We start from the raw sequence: 23,806 nt of genomic DNA on the forward strand, positions 1-23,806 counted from the left end.
ATACAGCGGTATCTTAAAAAAATGTGCAAAGTGCTTAAGGTTGCCTAAGTGTTTTACAGCTAGATAACCAGTGTTGAGAGTACTCAGATTATTTTTGTCGTAAGTAGTTGTTTTGTCTTATTAAGTAATTAGTTAGCCGTTACTATGTCAAAGCAGTTTTCATTCATTACGTTGGGTTTATATCCTCACACTTGTGCGCGGGGATAGATAGAGCTTCTCCTCGCTCACTGCGGTGAAAGCCGCTGGCGGTTAAGTTTAAAACTACTCTTCAGCCACTCAGCCGCTATACTACAGTAGCTTAATCCGCATGGGCTATGAGGAGAGGCACTTTTAAACCGAGGTGTCACACCAAGCGAGCAGCAGAGAGAAGCTATCGCTAGCTGCTGTGCTAAAGTAGCTAACAGAAGTTAACAACATAAACAGATGAAATTAGTGATTAAGTCGCTTAAGCAAATTGGTGTGTTTAAATAAAGCTGTAGTCACTAATCAATAGCCAAATGCAATCGCTAACCAAAGCATTGCATCACTTGAGAGTTGTGAAATCGGCACCGCGCCGCCATACTTAAAAAATAAAAATAAAAATAAAAGTTTGTTGCGCTGCGTCATTGTGCGTCAGAGAAGCCTATGTAAACACGCAAGGGGCAGGGTTGAGACAAAGAGGATACTTTGTGCTTCGCCCGTTAGGCGCAAAGAAGAGCAAACGGCCATAACAAAGTCACATCAAAAGATACCGGTATGGCGCTATTGTATCAAATATATACCATTCATCCATTTCCTACCGCGTGTCCCTTTTGGGGTCGCGGGGGGTGCTGTAGTCTATCTCAGCTGCATTCGGGCGGAAGGCGGGGTACACCCTGGACAAGTCGCCACCTCATCGCAGGGCCAACACAGATAGACAGACAACATTCACACTCACATTCACACACTAGGGCCAATTTAGTATACACCATTTTCTAAAATATACCGGTATTAACTGTAAAACCGGTATATCGCCCAGCCCTACTTTGATCAATGCGCTCTCTCTCCGAAAATAATACTCATTCATTTTTGTGCTAACCCAACACTAAAAGTAAACAGACATGCTATTTTTCAAAATACTGTAGATTGTTTGTCGACCGCAGCTAGCTTGGCTAACACTAACAACTTACTAAATGCTACGTTTGAAACTGAACAAAACATGCTGTGATTCAAACGTACAAGTCTGAAAATACTGTGAACAAACAAACATGCCGTTAAAAGTCATGTCTGATAGCTTCAAAGCTGCTATCCAGGCCATTCGCCGTCTCTATTTACTTCATAACCAGACGTCCTTCGGCTTTGCTTTCACCCGGGAAATGAGAAAAATCTCACCAAATCCTTTTTTCTCTCTCAAAGCAATCATGATTACAATTGTGGCAGTTAATGATGCTGCACGTTTGCGCCATGTTTTCAACTCGGTAAAGAAAAAAAACTACACTTAAGCATTGAATTGGGTCATGTAAATAAGCGATTCAGAGAGTCTAGCAAGACCCACAATTCAATGCATTCCCACGACGCACTTTCAAGCCCAATGAATCGAACATATCTGTCAGTAGACTCGCTATGGATGCGTTAAAAACTGCAACAAAAATGGCAGGGAAAAGAAGCAGTCGACGTGGAGGTACGTAAATAAGACCCGCCCACAAAATCCTAAAGAGACGGTCAGAAAGCACCTAGAAAATTGTCTGTAAAACATGATCTATGCAACATTTTGACAAAAGAACCACCATTTCATGTTATGTAGGGCACAAGGAAGTGTTTAAATGTAGAAAAAAATCATAATTAAGGAGTAGCGCGGGTTAATTTATCCAGGACTAGCTCCAGTGTGCTCCAACTACTACCATGTAGCATCTGTGAGCAGATAATACTGTATCATCTATTTCTCTTTCAGACTTATCAGGTCTTCACATCGAGGAAATGCCATTTTTTATGCGTTCTTCAGTCGCGGTTTGAGTGAGGGATGAGGCAGAAACTAATCCAGACCCACTGTAGATGTCGGTTACATCCACAAATACACAACAGCTACTGTAGTACCCCAGAGGTCACCATTACCTTGATAATTCATCACCAGCAGCCACGTGGGCGGGGGAAAATGAGGCATAAATGAGTAAAAGTTGGGAGGAGGGCATCAAAAAGTAGTCAAAAATGTGATCAAAAGGTAGGGGAATTACTTTTTAAACTCGCCACATTAGTCTAATTGAGGTTCTCTGTGGGAGGGGAACAATAAAGGTGGGATACGGCACACACAAACACTGCAACAGCAGTCTGTGTGTGTAGCCTGATGGAAAGAAGTGGTGTAGGGGAGGAGGGAATGTGTGTGTGTTTGTGTGTAGGAGGGGGTTCTGATTGCTGTGAATAATGTGGAGATGTGTGTGCGTTGGGGGCCTTTTGTGGTGATCACAATGGGAGCAGGGAGTCCCAGAGCAGAGCACAGATGCCCAAGTGAGGCCGGCAACTGAGGAACTCTGGCCTTCGTACGGGCTGAGGGATGGAGGGGCCTCAGGGAGACATAGAGAAGAAGGGGGGGCTTGGTGAAGCCAGAGAGGCGTCGCCCCTCCCCTTGGTACCGTCACACATTCCGGGTGTCTAGAGTCGCTGTAAAAAAAAACAACAACTAATATCCAGCAGGGGAGAAGGGTGAAATTATTTGGTGGCGTGAGGGCTAATTCCATTGTGGGGACGCTCTCATCCATCCAGCGAGAGACGGCAGAGAGGACAGACAGTGCTGCAGTCAGCCACACTCTTTGTGCTGCAAAACTAGCTCAGCCCAGCACAAATGGAGGCAGAGGGGAGGGGCATGGGAGAGTGTGTGAGAGTGAGCGCAAAAAGGGAGCAGGGAGAGTGTTCCGTGTGCAAGCTCACAAGAGCAAAAAAAACAAAAAAAAAACGCTTGCCGAGAAACCAGTTCACCCAAGCAAAAATGCAAAACAACACACTTTGTCAGCACATTGAATTTTCTCGAGTACATTAATTAAAAATCACACGTTGAGGGAGGGAGGGAGGGAGGGGAATGTAAGGCAGGAAGGGGGAGGGAGTGAGAGAGCGTGATAGGCACCCTGGAATCTGAATAATACAAGTCAACACAGGAAGCAGGGCCCCCAGAATAGCAACAGGAAACCAGCCCCGGACTCTGAATAAGCCAGTGCCAGAACCTCGCAAAACAAGGCTGTGCTGCACAGCGTTATGAAAGCTGATTTACTGAGGAGGAGGAGGAGGGTGGAGAGCGCAGGCAAGGGAAGGCGAAAGTAAGAATTTAGAGAGCAGGGCAAGAGAGGCGTAACACTGAAAGAGGGAGAGAAATGAAGCAAAAATACTGAAGTACAATATTGGGGGAAGGAGGCACAGATGGGGGGTTGGGCTGGTTGGAGAGAGAGAGGGGGGGGGGGGTGGGCCGGCCTTGTCAGGCTGATTGCTCCACAGCTATGTCGCAAAAACAAGCTTAGCTGCCGCAGGAGAGCAGAGCTGGGCTGGGTTGAGCGGCGAATGAGGAGCTTTGTAGGAGGAGAGAGCGGGGTCGAGCGAGACCAGAGGATCCAAAAATCTGAGGAGTCTTGCCTTATCAGAGGTGATTTGGTTAGAGGGGTCTCAGAGCATTGCAAATGCAGTGGATAGGAGATCAATGCTGCTGTTGGGAGGCAGACGACAAATGTAGAATTAAAAAAAAAACCTCTTGATATGGATCCTCTTGATATGGTTTGCGTGAAATGTTTTTTTGGCAGTCGTGGAATATTGTATGTATAGAATTAAACATGGCGAGGATTAGAGCCACGCAAGTTGAACTAATGTTTTAATAAAATATCACACTAACAATAATAAATAGTGAAATATATTTAAGAGCTTAAAGTGGCCCTATTTTGCAAAGCCATCTTTTCTTACCTAGTGTATTAGTACCTGTTGTTGTGTATTTGGTGATTTGCATAAGTCCCGAAAATTTGACAAAAACCCTAGAGGCCTGGTTGGAGATATTTATAAAACAATTTTGCATTCCTTCATATTTCCAGGAAACGAGACATTTGGAATTTGCCCATTTGGTGACATTTTTCCCAAGTGTGACGTCAGCGGATTATCATTAGTATATATGGTATATACTAGACTCAATATCGATTCTTAGCGTCACGATTTGATTCAAAATCGATTTTTTTCGATTCAACGCGATTCTCGATTCAAAAACAATTCTCTATTTATTCAATACATAGGATTTCAGCAGGATCTACCCCAGTCTGCTGACATGCAAGCAGAGTAGTAGATTTTTGTAAAAAGCTTTTATAATTGTAAAGGACAATGTTTTATCAACTGATTGCAATAATGTAAATTTGTTTTAACTATTAAATGAACCAAAAATATGACTTATTTTATATTTGTGAAAATATTGGACACAGTGTGTTGTCAAGCTTATGAGATGCGATGCGAGTGTAAGCCACTGTGACACTATTGTTCTTTTTTTTTTTTTTTATAAATGTCTAATAATGTCAATGAGTGATTTTTAATCACTGCTATGTTGAAATTGTAACTAATATTGATACTGTTGTTGATAATATTCATTTCTGTTTCACTACTTTTGGTTTGTTCTGTGTCGTGTTTGTGTCTCCTCTCAATTGCTCTGTTTATTGCAGTTCTGAGTGTTGCTGGGTCGGGTTTGGTTTTGGAATTGGATTGCATTGTTATGGTATTGCTGTGTATTGTTTTGTTGGATTGATTAATTTAAAAAAAATTAAAATAAAAAATAAAAATAAAAAAAAATAAAAAATCGATTTTTAAAAAAATGAGAATCGATTCTGAATCGCACAACGTGAAAATCGCGATTCGAATTTGAATCGATTTTTTCCCACACCCCTAGTATATACCCAAAAGAGCTTTGCGCGGGTCCGCCATTGTAGTCTGACGCTGTAATAAACAAGATCCTTTTTTTCCGCTATCCTCTTATTGTGGGGCAGACTGGCTCGTACATGCACATGCATCTCATGCTGTTGCCATTTCTACTGCAAACTAGCGTACAGTTTTAACTTAATCGGTCAGTAGACTCACTATGGAAGTGCTAAAAATTACAACAAAGACGGCGGGGAGACAAGGCGGTCGAAGTGGAGCTACGTAAATAGGACCCCCCACAAAACGTCGCATTCTGAAACGGTCAGAAAGCGGCTTGGAAACGATCTGTAAAACATAATCTATGTAAAATTTGACCAAAGAACCACCATTACATTTTATGTAAACCACAAGGAATTGTTTTAAAAGAAGGGAAAAAAATCATAATTGTACCCCTTCAACATATCTTGACCTACTCTGGAGTAGTTCTAGTGTGTTTAATCAAAGAAAAGTGAAAAACATCATTGTAATTCCTGCATCAATGGAACAAAGTTTGGATACCCACTGATCCCTATTCACTGCTGTAACGTGCATGGCAGGTCGGTAGTTGGGGATGACTTGTCCTTTCATACAAAACTGAAAGCATTTTTTACAGTTTTGTAATGGAAAAACTCTAGCACGTTTTGTAATCTATTCTAAGTTAATAACAGTCTTCTCCTCAACTGATTTTGGTGAGAGGCGGAAGAAAACATTCGAAGAAGGGGAGATTCGGGCGGGGGGGGGGGGATAAAGTAAAACAAACTCAAAGTGTGTGACCAACATGTGATCTTCTCGAGTCTGAAGCACATTCAGACAACATCAAAAAGAGGAGTAGAGCAGCCAGTGGGCGGCCTTTTGCAGGATTAAGCCAAAAGTGGAGAAAGAGCGTACAAAAGACCAATAGGGGAGGACAAGGAAGAGATTAAAATAAAAAGAGAGAGGGCAAGGTGGAGGGGAGGGTTAGATATGACCCCATTTCGGTGGCTTGACAAGTGGAGGAAGTGTCACTTCCAGGGAGCGTGAAAGCCGCGAGTGGGATGATGCAGCAGAGGCTGAGATTTCCAAGACTTTTAAGGTGCTGTAAATGAGACTATGCACAACCCATTAACCCTCATTCAATCCCAGTGGATCTTGTCTGCCACAGAACAGAATTGGGGGTTAAATCATCAAAAATGATTCCCGGGCACGGCCACCGCTGCTGCCCACTGATCCCCTCACCTCCCAGGGGGGGATCAAGGGTGATGGGTCAAATGCAGAGAATAACTTCGCCGCACCTAGTGTGTGTGAGACAATCATTGGTACTTTAACAACAAAGACTATCGAAATAATAATGAAAGTAAACTGCACTTTTTAAGTGCAAGGACATTTCCTCTGCTACAGGTTTCCAGCAGCCAACAAAGCGGTTAATGCTCAACAGTTGCAGTCAGTGTGTGCGTCCTAGAGCCAAGGTGAACACAAACCACAAACCGGTTTCACTCGCTCGGCAAGTTCATCGTTTTTGTTGTTGTTGCCCTATCGCACTACCCCCTACCTCCCTGACACACGGCTGCTTCTCTTCCTGCACCTTCCAGCAGACACCGAGACCTCTGCACATATACAAACCAACCTCAGGCTCCACACCTGGGATGAGGGGATGTGTGGATGCAACATAGCTAAATGATGCTAGCTTCCCAGTCGACTTAGGAAGATAGTAAAGTAGAAAAACTCATTAGAAGCCCGCTACTCTTACATTAATTTGAACCAGTATTTTCAGTTTTATTACTCAACTAGCCAACAGCTATTCAATTAAATTGTTAAGGGGAGCACATTTTAATCTTTTATTTGTTCCTTCACTTTTATTCCTGTTTGGTGTATAATGTCAAAGCAAGGCTCCGCCATATCTTAAAAACTAATACTTAGGCAGAAGCAAAGTAACTAAGGCTACGTTCACACTGCAGCATAGGATGTCCAATTCAGATTTTTTAAATTCAAATTCGATCTTTTTAATAGGGCGCACCGCCAATTGGTGGGTCTATGCAGGTCTATATTCTTACAAAAGGCGTACTGGATTATAAGGTGCATTAAAAGGGTCATATCATGATTTTTCCCCCTACATTCAAAACCCTTCCTTGTGGTCTACATAACATGTGATGGTGGTTCTTTGGTCAAAATATTGCATAGATTATGTTTTACAGATCATCTTCAAGCCGCTTTTTGACCGTCTCCTCAGGATGCGTCATTTTGTGGGCGGGTCTTATTTACGTGGCTCCATTTCAAAAGCGTCTTCTCCCCGTCAAATATGTTGTACCGGTAGTTTTTAAATGGTAAATGGGTTGTACTTGTATAGCGCTTTTCTACCTTTTTAAGGAACTCAAAACGCTTTGACACTATTTCCACATTCACGCACACACACATTCACACACTGATGGCGGGAGCTGCCGTGCACGGCGCTAACCAGGCCCATCAGGAGCAAGGGTTAAGTGTCTTGCTCAAGGACACAACGGACGTGACTAGGATGGTAGAAGGTGGGGATTGAACCAGTAACCCTCAGATTGCTGGCGCGGCCACTCTCCCAACTTCGCCACGCCATCCCCTTTTAGCACTTCCATAGCAAGTCTCTTGGCAGCTATAAATTACAACTGTATGCTACTTTGTATTAAAAATGACAACAGCGTCGTAATGCACACAAGAGTATAGAGAAAAAGAAGGAGCTTATTTACTACGACGTCGACGCGGACGACAATGGCGGATAGGCACACATTCAGGGGAATTATGCAGACCCCAAATACACATCAGCAGGTAGCAATAGGTAAGAAAAGTTTGTTTTGCATAATAGGGCGAAAAAAAATGCCAGATAATGTCTCCTAATACGTGCCATTTTGAGGTCCTTATACACACACCATAATATTCGTATGTTGAAGGACAGCACAGCACGTCTGACTACGGTAGCCGCAATGCGCTGACAATCCATCAAGCGGTGCGGGTTCGTAGCTTACCAAAGTCGTACTAAAATATTTTGACAGATTTTTGAGCACATTATGTAAGGTTCTATATTCTCAATGAAACAAACCTTTTGGGCTTGCTTGTTGGCGTCATCTTGCAGTCAACAAGTATCTCTTATGTGCGACTGCCATCTACTGGTCACACTTATGACCACACCATGTACCAAATAAAATTGCTTTGAGGTCGGTAAGTACAACCAAAATCAATCCGTACATTAGGTGCACCTGGTTATAAGGCGCACTGTCAATTTTTGAGAAAACCAAAATATTTTGAGGGCGCCTTATAGTCTGAAAAATACGGTAATGGTCTGCCTTACAAAAAAATGGGATGGTAAATGTGAACACAATCTGACCTGCATGCAGACATGACGTCCCACATGCTGCAGTGATTATGAAATAAAACATCGCTTCAATTGTAGTAGGTCTCAGTCGTGGCGCATGTGTGGCAATTTCAAGAATTTTGTGCAATCAAATTCAACATTTTCTGAACCGAATTTTTGCACATAGAAGATTAAACAGTCAAAGACAGGAGTGGTGGATCATTGAGTTTGTAAAAGCCTGTTTTCTGCTCATTTGTTAACTATTTATTTTGCAACCGTCTAGTTTGTCAAAGAATTATGACACCTATTGGTATTTGATGACGTGGTGGTCGTATAAGCGGCACCCGATCATTCAGACTGCAGTCGCATACAATACATACTGTATTGTATTTATATCCACATACGAAAAACGCCTGGGTCAGGTTTGAAAAATTCAGAATTGTGCTGTTTATATTGACATAAAAAATCAGATACAGGTCTCTTATGGGCAAAATAATTGTAATTGACTTGCAGTGTGAACAAGGCCCATGTCATAAATGAAGATGCAAGAAGCCCTATCTTAATGCTAGTCAAATACCTCCAATAGGACAGGAGCGCTTTGCTTTTTTTAAAGCCTTCCTGCAAAAACACTAGGCAAACATCCTCTATATGTACAAACCCCGTTTCCATATGAGTTGGGAAATTGTGTTAGATGTAAATATAAACGGAATACAATGATTTGCAAATAATTTTCAACCCATATCCAGTTGAATATGCAACAAAGACAACATATTTGATGTTCAAACTGATCAAAAATTTTTTTTTTTTCAAATAATCATTAACTTTAGAATTTGATGCCAGCAACACGTGACAAAGAAGTTGGGAAAGGTGGCAATAAATACTGATAAAGTTGAGGAATGCTCATCAAACACTTATTTGGAACATCCCACAGGTGAAAAGGCAAATTGGGAACAGGTGGGTGCCATGATTGGGTATAAAAGTAGATTCCATGAAATGCTCAGTCATTCACAAACAAGGACGGGGCGAGGGTCACCACTTTGTCAACAAATGCGTGAGCAAATTGTTGAACAGTTTAAGAAAAACCTTTCTCAACCAGCTATTGCAAGGAATTTAGGGCTTTCACCATCTACGGTCCGTAATATCATCAAAGGGTTCAGAGAATCTGGAGAAATCACTGCACATAAGCAGCTAAGCCCGTGACCTTCGATCCCTCAGGCTGTACTGCATCAACAAGCGACATCAGTGTGTAAAGGATGTCACCACATGGTCTCAGGAACACTTCAGAAACCCACTGTCAGTAACTACAGTTGGTCGCTACATCTGTAAGTGCAAGTTAAAACTCTCCCATGCAAGGCGAAAACCGTTTATGTACAACACCCAGAAACACAGTTGGCTTCGCTGGGCCTGAGCTCATCTAAGATGGACTGATACAAAGTGGAAAAGTGTTCTGTGGTCTGACGAGTCCACATTTCAAATTGTTTTTGGAAACTGTGGACGTTGTGTCCTCCGGACCAAAGAGAAAAAAACCATCCGGATTGTTATAGGCACAAAGTTGAAAAGCCAGCATGCGTGATGGTATGGGGGTGTATTAGTGCCCAGGACATGGGTAACTTACACATCTGTGAAGGCGCCATTAATGCTGAAAGGTACATACAGGTTTTGGAGCAACATATGTTGCCATCCAAGCAACGTTACCATGGACGCCCCTGCTTATTTCAGCAAGACAATGCCAAGCCACGTGTTACATCAACGTGGCTTCATAGTAAAAGAGTGCGGGTACTAGACTGACCTGCCTGTAGTCCAGACCTGTCTCCCATTGAAAATGTGTGGCGCATTATGTAGCCTAAAATACCACAACGGAGACCCCCGGACTGTTGAACAACTTAAACTTTACATCAAGCAAGAATGGGAAAGAATTCCACCTGAGAAGCTTAAAAAATGTGTCTCCTCAGTTCCCAAACGTTTACTGAGCGTTGTTAAAAGGAAAGGCCATGTAACACAGTGGTGAACATGCCCTTTCCCAACTACTTTTGCACGTGTTGCAGCCATGAAATTTTCAGTTAATTATTATTTGCAAAAAAAAAAAAAATTTATGAGTTTGAACATCAAATATGTTGTCTTTGTAGTGCATTCAATTAAATATGGGTTGAAAAGGATTTGCAAATCATTGTATTCCGTTTATATTTACATCTAACACAATTTCCCAACTCATATGGAAACGGGGTTTGTACAAGCCTCCCATTGTTTTTAGAAATCTGGGTCAAAAAGGCTAGTTAAAGCATATACTACAAAAGCAAAGGTCAACAATTTTATATGACAGGAGTGTTCTTCTGTTTTAAGGAATCTACAGTAAATACACTCGTCAAAATTTGAGCGTCCTCTGAAGTGGGCCATTGTGTGTCGCTTAACAAGGCAATATTTTTCAGAAATCTGTCATTCTGACAAAAGAAATAGACCAAAAACCAATAGTTTTCAAGAGGATATGACAGAAACACAGCGGTTTTTAAGGACCCACTCCAAAAACATTGTTCAAGGTTCCTCTATGACAGACACGCTTTTTAAAGATGTAGTGAAAAAACGCTTCTCAAAGATCTTATATATGACAGAACACTTTCCTGTTTAAAGGACTTACTGCAAAAACCCTGGTTGATTGGTCTGGTGTTTTTCAGGAATTAAAGACTAAAAGCAAAGAGTAGAGATGGGTATGGTAAAGCACCAAATTGATACTTCAAAACGGTGCTGGTGCTTAAATGATGGAAAACGTGAACGAATGCTAGCACAAAAAAACCCCAGCAAAAATGCTTGTCAAAGATATTGTATAAAGTAGGATAACATTTTTTAAACTCTACTGAAAAAAACAGTCAAATATTGTCTATAACCTAATTTGGGTTGTCAAAAGTATTGCTACTTTGATACCAAGTTGATAACAACACGCACAAAATACATAGATACCTGATTTTTTTCATTATCGTTCGAACCGAAAACTGTACAACACCTTTTCCTTCTTTTTGGCGTGCAAACACTGAGCAGTCAGCGATAAAGAAGAATGTCTGCTGTCTTAAAAAATGAGCCAGTGTGTCCCATAAATATATTTATTCTTGTCAGCCTGTCGCAAATGCAGATTTGCCGGTTCCGTTTCACATAAATTATAAAATTGTGGCGTAATGAATCTCCGCCTCAGAATGCGAAACCTGCTTTGTCAGAAAATTAGACGTAGCAGAAGGGATCTGTGGTGGAAATTAGCAATGCACTGTACAAAATAAAAATACATTAGGAACTGAAAGAGAAGTATGTGTCTTGCCTCATGCATTTATTCGGTAACCAAATACAAGCGTTCATGAAAGGCGAAGTGAGAGCAGAGCTCCACCTCTACAAGCCTGGCTGGGAGCGTTACTACCCTGTGCAGCGCGTGCAGAAAACCTGCACAACCTTCCATAAGTGCTGAGAGGAGAGACAGCTTAAGAGACTCTCGTTTGTTATTTTGCAACACTTTATTTCCTGGAGTAGGCTGACGGAAGCGAGGCTGCCAGTTTGCGCCTACGGCCCCTCTGACCACCACCTATCATTCATTCATCATTCATTCACCAGTGTGAGCGGCACCGGGGGCAAGGGTGAAGTTTCCTAAGGACACAACAGCAGCGATTTGGATGTCAAGAGGCGGGGAGCGAACCTGCAACCCTCAGGTTTCAGGCACGGCCGCTCTACCCACTACGCCATACCGCCCCAGTGTAAACGTTATCCATATATTTACCGCGGTTTATCATCATAACGTTTATCGTTATATCCCTAATTAAGAACAATATTATTTGTTTTATGTACTTGAAAGCTCCACACGACTGTGGTTCTTTTTTTATATGTAAACTAGATAACTATTGTTACCTATGAGCATTTTATAAGCACAGTATTGTTTGTTTTGATATACTTGGGGGTTTTAGGCCACTGCTGTTCTTTTTTTGAATATATAGTTGCCACTTGGCAGCTGGTACAACAATCTAAATGCAGAAAGATGTTGAAGCACAATGATTGTAAATATTTGTCAGTTTGAAATTGTTTTTAATAAAAAAGTGAATTTTAAAGTACATACGTACATTTTTTAAAATTTAAATCGCAGTATCAAATAAGTACCAAAAATTGCAGAAATTCAGAGGTATCGACTACTGAAATTCTGGGTTTTGTGACAACCCTACTACAATTAAGCGAAAGCGTTCTTTGCAGTGGACATGTTTGTTTTGCACAACAGGGTTTTTTCCCCCCCAAATTTGTACCTCTAACAAAGGATATACACCAAAGCACTCGTCAAAGATCTGTTTTTTAAAGAACAACTAGTCAAAGGTCCTCTATACGACAGAAAACCTCTGCTGTTTTTAAGGATCTAATGCAAAAGTGCTCATGAAAGCTCTTCTCTAGTAGTAAGGACCAAAAGAAGAAAAAAGTTGAATCTATTATATGCAGTAAAATATTACATTAAATTTCGTTATCTTCATCATACTTTTTATTTAATTTCTCTCCTTGTTATCTTTGTTTCAGGCAGTACAGATCCCACACCGACTCTTACACTTGAGCTTTGATACAAGCAGTCAGCCTTGAACTCTTTAATGTGCTCTAATCTGTATACAGTGTCATGTGCTACAACACGCTGACAGAAGCAGCTTAATGTTTCACAGCCAATCAGCGGGCACAGATAGGGAATCCCCAATAAATCTACAGGGGAGGGAGGAGGAAGACGAAAAAAGTAAAAATAGCCCTGGCGTGGCCAGTTCAGCCAATGGTTAAAGCCCACCGAGATGTATAAATAAATAAACAGAGAGAAAATAAACAGGAGGGTAACATGTCCTAAGGGCATCCCCTATTGGCATAGACAGAATTTCTTATTCCTTCCCCGCGCTCTGCAGCTCCCACACAGACGAGATCGCACACACCATTTGAAGTTATTTGCTTTTTCTATCCTGCATCTTCAACTCGTGGCTCTGACGTTGCTCTCTTCACTTTCATTGTCTCTCATTAATGATCTCATTACTCAGTCTCCTTTTCCCAAGGCCCAGAATGAAGTTAGTTCCAGAGATTGGCCTATAAGCGCTGTCAAGAAAACGGCAACTTGCTACAACTATACTAGAATGGGGAGTTTTAGGGAACTTGTTAGGTAAAAGGCCATCTTTGTCAGGAGTCCCTACTAAAACTAAAAACACAAATTAAAAATGAAGACGCAAAATGACTTACCGGCAAACTGGATGGCCGGCCCTGCATGCTGTCTTCTTGACTGCTCTTGTTGGAAGGCATGGGCTGGTTGGAAGGGGGGGCACTGGACTGGGAGCTAAAAGAATCCTGGGAAAGTTCCTGGTCCGAGGAGAAAAACGTCAAATCAAGCCGTTTGTCTTGAATATTTGGCTCCTTCTGCTATTAACCAGAATATAAGACAACCTACGCTTTATAGGATATATTTTTGGAAAAATATGTTTTTACGACAAAATCAGACCCAGAGTCAAAATAAAGCTTAGTGAAATATGGTTAACTTGAGCGCAAATTTTACCACTACATAAAATATACAGCAAAAAGGACGCAATAGTTACAAATACAGTGGAAGCTCAATTTACAAACCCTTCTATTTGCTAACTTTTCAGTTTACAAACTTTTAGATCGCGCCATAATGCCTCTGTGTGCAAAGAATGTCTCTGTGTACGAACGCTTTATTCATTCATTCTGTGTCCCGCTGGCAGCCATTTTGTGCTCGGTCGTATTGAAGAGATTGAGATTGAGAAAGCTTCGTACCGCAGCAAGTTATTAATTGTAATGAGGCAGAAAATTGACTTTTAAGAAAAAATATGCCAAACCAAACTTATTTCACAGCGGAGGAGAATGCCTCTTGTTCAGTGGTGTCTCTTCTAAGAGCGTACACGCACATTGCCCCCGCCCACCACCTTTTTTCTCCCCGTCGTCTCCTTTCTCTTCTCTTGTGAGCTGCTCCTTTACCGATGTTATTTAAGTGGATTTTACTTTTGTAAATATTTATAATCGTAACAATATAATTGTTAAAGTTAAGGTTTTGGAGGATTTCTGATAATTTGTGAGGGCACCAAAGGGACTTCTGTGTGTGTGTGTGTGTGTGTGTGTGTGTGTGTGTGTGTGTGTGTGTGTGCGTGCGTGTTGGCAGAGCAGAGCAGACAGCACAGTTTAGCTTGTTTGTTTAAGTATGTAAAGATTGATTTCATCACCTCTTTGTTATGTTTGACATACAGTACTGTATAGCACTTTATATTGTGTTCAAAGTGTACAAACCTTTTGTCGAGGTTGGAACCCATTCGTATTTACATTGTTTCTTACGGAGAAATTTGCTTCCCTATACAAACGTTTTAAGTTCAATTAATTTTTAAACCAATTAAGTTCGTAATTCGAGATTGCACTGTATACTGTATAAGAGGCTGAAGAGAACTGATATTACTGCAGATAGTGAGTGCAATGGCATGTTGCTTTGCTGTTGCTTACACAGCACAAAAATAGGAGGCGTATCTAGTTTGGACGGTTTTCCGTCTTATATTCGGGTCAATACATTATTTTTTAGTAATCAAGATTGATAGAATGCGGAGCTGCTGCGTTGGTACCTGGGGAGGGGGCGGGAACCTCTGATATGGCGACTGTTGCTGTTGTGGTGGCTGTTGCTGCTGAGGCAGTGGTGGAGTCTGAGAATATGGTGATGGCTGACTCTGCTGGCCATGACTTGGAGGTGGTTGTGATTGAGGAGGCTGACTTCCTGGTTGCTGCTGCTGCTGTTGTTGTGTCGGTTGTGGTGGTGGTGGTTGTTGTTGTTGTTGTTGTTGTTGTGCGGGCCCTTGTTGCTGCGGTGGAGTTTGCTGCGGCGTTTGTTGGCCCGATGCAGGAGCTTGAGGGTAGCCAGCTTGCGGTTGTGGTCCTTGCTGGTTCTGAGAACCAGGACCCTGCTGCTGTTGAGTAGACTGTTGCTGTGGAGGTACATAGGGTGCCTGCCCGGGAGGAGTGCCATGGGGACCTTGGGATTGCGAGTAAGGGGCCCCAGGTTGACCGTGTTGGCCCGGAGGCTGTGAAGGGTGCCCTTGCTGGGGGAAGGGGGGTCCAGAGCTACCCTGGGTTTGGCCAGGGTATGGTGTCTGCTGCTGGCTTGCGTGGGGCGGAGCACCGTGTTGCCCATAGTAGCTCTGACTCTGTTGACCATAGCCTCCTGACCCCTGCTGTCCATAGGCTGACATCTACAGATTGAGGCAGAAGAATCAGCTTAGTAATGGTTCATGTTGAAGTCAAAGATTAACACACCTCAATTGTTAGTGAACATGAAGCACTTTCTTCTGTACAACAAATTTCAACAGCCTTGCTACATTCATTAATGATAATAATAATAATAATACCTGGGATTTATATAGCGCTTTTCTAAGTACCCAAAGTCGCTTTACATGTTAAAAACCCATCATTCATTCACACCTGGTGGTGGTAAGCTACTTTCGTAGCCACAGCTGCCCTGGGGTAGACTGACGGAAGCATTACTTAAACACAGTAGATGCACAAGCCCTGTTTAAGTTATTGACTTAATTTTTTTATTCAAAGCAGCAGTTTATCTTTGTCAGAGATTACAAATAAGTGCAAAAATCCATCCATCCATCCATTTTCTACCGCTTGTCCCGTTCGGCATCGCGGGGGTGCTAGAGCCTATCTCAGCTGCATTCGGGCTGAAAGCGGGGTACACCCTGGACAAGTCGCCACCTCATCACAGGGCCAACACAGATAGACAGACGACATTCACACACTAGGGCCAATTTAGTGATTGGCAACACTAAATTGGCCCTAGTGTGTGAATCAACCTATCCCCAGGTGCATGTCTTTGGAGGTGGGGGGCAGCCGGAGTACCCGGAGGGAACCCACGCATTCACGGGGAGAACATGCAAACTCCACACAGAAAGATCCAGAGCGCAGGATCGAACCCAGGACCTTCGTATTGTGAGGCAGACGCACTAACCCCTCTGCCACCGCAAAAATAAGTAGATGAATTACAGCGATGGAAAATAAAATACTTTTTTGCTTGAACTTCAACAATAAGCTTTTTTCAGGGGAGAAGAAGTGTCATAAGAGGGAACCATGACAGAAATAAAGAAAAACACGATCAGGTGCTCCCAAAAAAAACAGTTGGTGCAGCTGTATTGTAACTGCCTAAAAAACATGGAAATCCATTTTCCTGTCTGGAGAGCAATTGTGGAAACTACATTAAGATAGGCAAGCACAAGATACAAAATGCCTTCAGTCTACAGGATATTAGCATGTATTAACTGCCTGATAGGGACAGTTAATTCGGGGTCTTATTCTGCAGGTGGATGCAACATACTTAACCGTTTCCAATTGAACAACACTGTAAGAAAGCAGTGCCCACTGTGCCACTATGTATAATATGGATATTCCCAGTTGTCGTTTTACACATCACAAACCAAACAGACTGTGAAATATTGATGGACTGCTTTTGTTGCACTTGTTCCTGCTGGAAGTATTTTTCTTCCAGGTACAAAAATGAGTTACTACAGATTTTCCTTGCTCTTACTAATAGCATCTTGTGGTTTTCGAACAGTGGCAGCTGCTGGTCTTTCAATGTGTCTGTTTATTTATGCATACATTGTATTCTCTATTCTTTTTCAAGAAAATGGTTTATGACTCCGTCTCACAGCAGCAACCTCTGCTTGTTTTTGGGGATACTAACAGCAAAATGTCAGAAGTTAGAGTGTCCAAACACAAGTAAAGTGTGTTTTTGACAAAGAAAAAGTCACTAGGTAGATTGGAAAAGTTTCCAGATCAACTCACAACAATGGATTGAAACTTTAACAATGCTCCTGTTGTAGTTTATACAAACCCACTGCCGATAGACTACCAGAGACACAATGCGCGGGACAAATCCGAGTATTCCTCCAATGACTGTCTAGTTTTGCTGCAGTGGAACAACCCACTCTGTACTTCCCTCACTGACTCCTTTGGACGCTAAATGTCAACACTGTTTAATGCAATTTGGCGCTACAAGAATGAATGACCATGTTTCAATGCACTAAATGAGTCTGATTTCTGAAAGAGTTCGGCTTTAAAGAGGCATCCCACAATCCTAATCTGATCATGTTTTGCTTTTGAGAAACCATACTAACACACCTAGATTATGCAATTAATAACCAGATCTCTCGAGGGGGATACCCTTCGTATCGCGCATGCATCAGTCTCAATGCGCGCGGTGTAACCCGGAAGCAGATACCATACAATAAAAACAAAGGCACCGATTGGAATGAAGAGACTGTTTATCTGCTTCACAAATTAAAAAAAGAACGAAACATTTATGTGCATCGATGGTAGAAAAAAAGAAACGCACATTCATTTCAGAAAGTAGCTAAGGAAATGGAGAATGTTGGCTTAATTTGGACTCTCGAACAAAATACGAATGAGATGAAAGAGAATAAAGTGTATATTACAAGGCAAAGAAGAAACAAAAACTTATTCACCTTCCATTTGTGCACTTCAAACTGATTATCAATAACTCTGTATGCCACACAACTGGCAAACTTGTACAAAACAATAGCAACCCTCATCTGGACCAGTATCGACTGGAGCACGAACAGTCTTTTCCTACGGATTTAAAACCCCTTCCATCAATCCACAGAGCCTTATGAATGAACACAGAGACATTTTAAAGTTCTGTTTTCATGATTCTCCAACCAAAAATTAATTCACAACATTATCTCCCGCCAGTCTTTCTTCACTTTGGACCTGCATCCGCTTCAATACATTCTCTGTAGTAGTGTCATGTTTGTGGCGCAATCTAAAATCATTTTTGATGTGGTCTGCTATTTTCATTAGTATAGCCATTAGAGACGTAATGTTTGTAATCCGTGCCAATATTATAGCAGACATCAGGTACAACAAGAACTGCGCTGTTGACTTGTAAGGAGTCGCAGATGCAATGGTTTTGTGTGACATCATAGGTCAACCGAAAAAGCAATACATTTATCTGTGCTAAAAGGAAATAAGCGCACCGCAGTGTATGGGAAGCACAAGGCGTGTGACCAATAGTCGCATTAGAGAGTGTCCATGAACACTGGGACTTCACATGTAGGTGTGAAAATCCAAAAAAACAAAAAAAATTATTTAGTGCATGGAAACGGAGTCAATAAGAAGGAAGTCGCGACCAGTTAGAAGTAGTCGATTCTGAACTAAATCCGAACACGTTGTAGAGCATATTTTGTCAATAAAATGTAAACACAACAGGTCCCTAATTTTTGGACATTTTAGAGCAAACGCCACTGTTTTCTAACTGTTAATTCTTGAACTTGCTCGTCACTCAAAGCAGAGGCAGTAACATAACAGTCAAAATGGTCTTCAAATGGTTTTCTTCTGACATTAACTGCAAGAAACATCCTCTTGACATGAAGCACATACTGAATTTAGTGAGGGCAAAACATGTCAAAATGTTTTCAGATGAGATTTATTAACCATGTTCACAAGATGCACACCCAGAAAAAGGTTAATGTGTTATCAAAAGCCAGGACAGTCATTATGACCTTTTAACACCACACTCCAGTATCAGTGAGGCTTGCTATTAAAAACATCCAAATCAATAAGTACCAACCTGCTGTCCGTACTGCATGCCGCCAATCGCACCAGGTGTTCGACCCTGTATCCCCATAGGATATCTTTGGGGGCCTGGAGATCCATAGCCCTGCCCTGGATAAGACCCCACTTGCTGGGATCCGGGCCCTGATGGAGGCCCTTGTTGCGGCTGGGAATAAGGACTAGGTGCTCCGTAGGGTTGGCCACGCATCTTCCCTACCTGGTCCATTGGGCTTGCAGGCTAGAGGAAACAAAGAATCACAGTGAGCTCTGCATGGATGTAATTGGATTGTAACTGTAACATCAGCAGTTTGGTAGGATTTAAAAAGGCATTAGCAAATCGCAAACAAATACACTTGCATTTAATTTAAAAAGCATTAAGTATAGACATAATGAAAAGCAGGAGAGGGAGACCAAAAAAAGGGGCTTTACTTTCAAACGAAACAGCAAAAACTTGGCCACAAATGAATGAACGAGCCTACTATAACTGCCAGGAGCTCTTTCCTGCCTGCGATCATTGTGCCAGTGGGCGGATTCTGTTACAGCTGAAATGTTGGGGAGGAGTTCTACGAAGTTATGCGAGTAATAGAAGTGTCTGCGGTGGCTGGACGTGGGCCCGCCGCTCAGCTGGAATCACGTCAGGATGGCGTCTGCACCCTGGAAGATCCACATGGTCCAAACATACGGCGAGGAGGGAAGGAGGGAGGGGTTGTAAATGTAGTAGTGGTGGAGCTGGCTGTCAACAGCTGGGTCCAAGGTCATAAAAGCAGATGATGTACTGGGGATTCCTCCACGTGCCACAAATGTAATGGTCAATAAAAATCTGGAATTCCACCGAGCACTACGCAGAAAATCCACATCAAGTGACCGTTTGGTGCTCCGCTGTCACCTCATCATACCGCTGGCCGCCCCTCTGTGTTCTCATTCACTGTAGCGCAACAGAATCAGAACCACAATGGAGGCTTTGAAGAAGCAACAACTCCTGCCCTGCTGACCTCGGGCAGCAGACACAAAGCTTTCATTGCTTCCCACGGTTATTAATCTGTGTGTGTGTTTTTCCTCCCCCCCACCCCCCTTTCCTCCCAAAACCTCTTTTCCTTGGTTAAGGGAGACAACCACCAGGGCTATTTATAGCCAGCCAGACAGAGAGGGCAGTCTGCCGAAAATGTAACAGGTCCCAGCTGCACTGCTGTTTGAACCTGGGCCAGGCCTTGCGCTTCCTGGTCTTTAATAAAGCAGCAGGCTTTGGCACTCTATGAATGACAGTGCTGTAGTAACCAGTCGGTGATCTGGAAGAGTTGCTTGCGGGGAGTGGTCCCAATATTTAAAATATTTTGTTGTGGGCGGAAATCAACAGGCTGCAGACGTGGTCAAGCAAGATAACCTATTCCACTTCTGGTTTTGCCTCCAGCCTCCCCCAGGGCCACACTGCTGAGCTCCTTAGGTTCAAGAGCATATGTGTGTGTGTTATGTTTTGTGTGTCCTTAGGGTCATTACCGACTGTGCCATGGGGAAAAAGGAGTAACAGACCCCGGCAGACACTCTCCTGTGACCTCTAATGCACTTTCAACCCCAGTCTGCATGGAAGTGCACATATCCTCACCCGCCCCAACTCTGACCGACTGACATTGGGCGATGAAGGACACAGCTCGGACTAAAAATGGCCGGTGGATACTGCTAAAACCACGGTGGAATGATGGGATGTCTACTTCCTTTAAAGAGCTTGACTGCTCAGCAGAAAGAGAGAGTTGGAAAGTACAGCTCAACTATAATCAGCGTTTTCCAGCTCTCAGGGCCAAATGAAGAGTCACTGCTGACACTAAACCAACACTCAAGATGTCTTGTTGAACTGACACACACTACTAGTGTGTGTGTCAGGTGGATCCGGTAGTGATCCATAACATTGGAAGATAAAGAATTTCCTTCATTTTAATATTGAATATGTTTTGATGTGAGGACGGTTTTTAACTTCCACATAATACCTGAAAGCATGAAAACAAAAACAATGGACATGGAGTGTCAGCGGTTATTTTACTGGTAAGCAGACCACGATTATTCAAAAGGAGATTGTCGGCAGAAAGATAACGGAATGACGAGAGGTTAAGCAAAAGTCACAATGTAATGTTTGTTTGCTCTTGAATGGGATTTTGCTGAAAATCTTAATTTCCCCTCGGGGATTATTAAAGTGTTTCTGATTCTGATTCTGTATATATTGCAGAGATCCCTGTGAGGTGAAAAAATAGAGGAATTGAAAAATACCAGCCGGGGGTCTCGGGGCCATTTTATGGGTTCAGGGGACAGATTTTTACAATTTTTAAGATGCTTTGGAAAGCATTTCCTACAAGAAATTCTGTAAAATTGCAAAAAAAAACCTTACCTATGGTTCCTACCAGATGCTATAAATTGAAAGCCACACCGCTTTTTCATGACTCTACCTCAGCATTAATATTTTTATTTTTTTTTAGACAATATCTTCATGTCAATAGAAGCCAATCCAAAATGACAAGTTTGTTTCATTAGTTCTATGTTGTGTTTGGTTTGAGAAAAACTTAACTTCATCACAGTTTGGCATTCCATAAATACATGACATATGATGGCTTTATTTGATAAATATTGTAAGTGTAAAAACTCAAATATTTTGTTAAAATAGTGAATCCCTTAGTAAAGTATTGGATGTAAGATGGCATTTATGGTATCTGCTACAAGTTTGTTAAATTATAACATAAACGTTTTAAATACGTACATCTTAAAAAAACAAGATTATACTTTATAGTGTTTTTTAGGCAACTTTGGCAAAGCAGCAATAGATCTTGTACAAGTTTAGTGCATTTAGTATTGTAAATCATGACTAAAATTATGACAAGGAGTATAAATTATATTACTTTTATTTCTGTAACATTATTATATTTGACAATAACAGTATAAAAAAAGCAAATAGCTAAATTTCAACATTAATAAGTAATCAGTTACGTTACACAGGTCGGGAAGGGCTGCTTCGGGCATGTATTTACGACCTAGCAAGCAGCGAAATCCCATTCTCCACCACTGAGAGCGGTTGATCATCCACTACTATGAATTCGATTAGTTTACACCAAATGCGGACTTCATGTTTGGAATCTTATGAAAACTTTTCTTGCTACTGGAATTAATCTGTTAGGGTTTGTTATAGTTGTCCCACCTTGTTAGCGTTAACCACAGTATCTTCATTGTGTTTGCTGCATGGTAGGCTTACAAATGCTTCATTAAGTTGCTTGTATTGAAACGTCCTACATGTGTCGCACCCCTCGAAACAGATATTGCAAAGTTTGCATGTTGCTATTCGACTTGTTGGCTGCTTGAGTTTGTAATATTGCCACACCACCGATATATTTGCTTTGGGAGCGCAGTCTTCCATTGGTGCAGTGGTTTTTAATTTCTGGTGAAAAGAGGCGAAGAAGTCATTTCCATGTGGCAACATTAGCATGCCAGCGAATTTATAGTAAGTTTCTTACAAATTAAATATTAGTAGGGTGTCGGAGATTGAGTTACAAGTACTCATTAATACCGATACTTCCAAAAAGTGCTGTATTGGCATTGACACATCCCTATAGTTTAGTGATTTTTTGGCATATTTCTAGATGGACCGTTACAGTTTGAGAATCACTGGGTTAGAAGTGTAGCGGAATTCCGCTAAAGAGAAGACATCTGTGATCCCTAACAATGTTAATTTCAAGCAGTGTATCCTTAAATGTTTACATGGCGAGCAAGCAATAGTCATTTACTAGTCCACGTTATTGCCAAGTAAAGTGTAACAAGATGCAACAAGGTGGAAAAAAAGTGTGAAAAGATGTGCAATTTGATCAAAATTAAGTTGGCTGGACTGCCTGTCCTCCAGAACAAAAAGTTACTGGATTAAATTATCATGATGGTTTAAATCATCCATCCATTCATTTTCTACCGCTTGTCACTCTCGATCCTAATGTTTTAGATCATAAAAATAATTCACGGAGGCAACCTGAAGTGTATGTGTGTTTTCTTTTCTACAGTGTTCGATCATAAAGACGTCCAAGCTGCAGGCTGGGAGATAAAAGTGCAGCCAGTTCACTGTTCAGGCCTTCATTGATCTGTTTACCAGTTGTTGTTTTCCTAACGTTACTTAAGTCATTACCATTTGACACAGCATTACGTACAGTCTCTAAAGAGCTGAGAGTTTTAAATAAGGTCACCATGTATTTGTAGTTACAACACATAAATCAATGGCTTCTTTTTGGCGTATATAACAATTATGGAGTGATGTTCTTCTGCTTCTGAGCAACTTTTCCACTGACGGCACCCTGAGGTAATGTTACAGTTTGCATTAGATTTTAGTTCACTTATGGGCTTTATCTGTAACCCTTACCCTATAAATAGCCTTATTTTATTTATCATATTTACGCGATGATATAGTGTTGCACGCTACATACGATTTTAATAAGATAAATTTAGCCAACGATAGAGCTTTCAATACTATCATTACATCGTGATAAAGCATGTTGACACATTCTAGCTATGTCCCGCGAACTTGCTAGCGGCTAGTGTCCTTCCGTAAAGTCACGTCTAGGTCAGCAAGCTTCACATCCATGGCGGCAAATACACTTTTTTTTTTACAAACATAATCATTCTTTGAGGCAGAGGAACAGCTTAACATGCTACACTCCACATAGGCGGATATGCTAACCGCTAAGGTAGAACACTTGAATGTAATCAGAGGTAGGAGGATAGACACGAATATCGACAGTAACGATACCAAGTATTGGTATATGGTTAATGGTTAGTTGCCATTTATGTTATTGTTTACCAACTCAGGAAATATGTTCCTGGAAACACGAGAGCTTTAAGGGCAAAAACCTAAATATTTAAATCAGAGCCATTAGTAGGAAATAACTAAAATATTGAATTGATATTTTACATCACCAGCCTATGTTAGTATGACCAATACCGCCCCTGTAACTACTAGGTATTGGATCAATACCCAAATGTGTAATATCGCACAGTAATGTATTCAAGCAACAGAAGAATACATGCTAATTACAT

The 23,806-nt window shown here is 41.6% G+C and overlaps 1 protein-coding gene across 5 annotated transcripts in view; it reads right to left on the reverse strand.

The window, feature by feature from the left end:
- The window catches only part of arid1ab (AT-rich interactive domain 1Ab), a 194,929-nt gene that overhangs the window by 29,463 nt on the left and 141,660 nt on the right, over positions 1 to 23,806 (reverse strand). For 4 of the 5 annotated variants that reach the window (XM_062047516.1, XM_062047515.1, XM_062047514.1 and 1 more), the window contains 3 exons: positions 18,774 to 18,995; positions 14,758 to 15,378; positions 13,379 to 13,495 (listed from right to left, as the gene is read on the reverse strand). The exons of the other annotated variant lie outside the window; for it this stretch is intronic. In XM_062047516.1, the coding sequence (XP_061903500.1) occupies positions 13,379 to 13,495; positions 14,758 to 15,378; positions 18,774 to 18,983 (948 nt within the window). In that variant the 5' untranslated portion in view covers positions 18,984 to 18,995. The remainder of the gene's footprint in view (positions 1 to 13,378; positions 13,496 to 14,757; positions 15,379 to 18,773; positions 18,996 to 23,806) is intronic. 5 annotated transcript variants of the gene reach the window in all.

This window comes from Entelurus aequoreus, linkage group LG05, assembly GCF_033978785.1.
Source record: "Entelurus aequoreus isolate RoL-2023_Sb linkage group LG05, RoL_Eaeq_v1.1, whole genome shotgun sequence".
Taxonomy (NCBI): Eukaryota; Metazoa; Chordata; class Actinopteri; order Syngnathiformes; family Syngnathidae; genus Entelurus; species Entelurus aequoreus.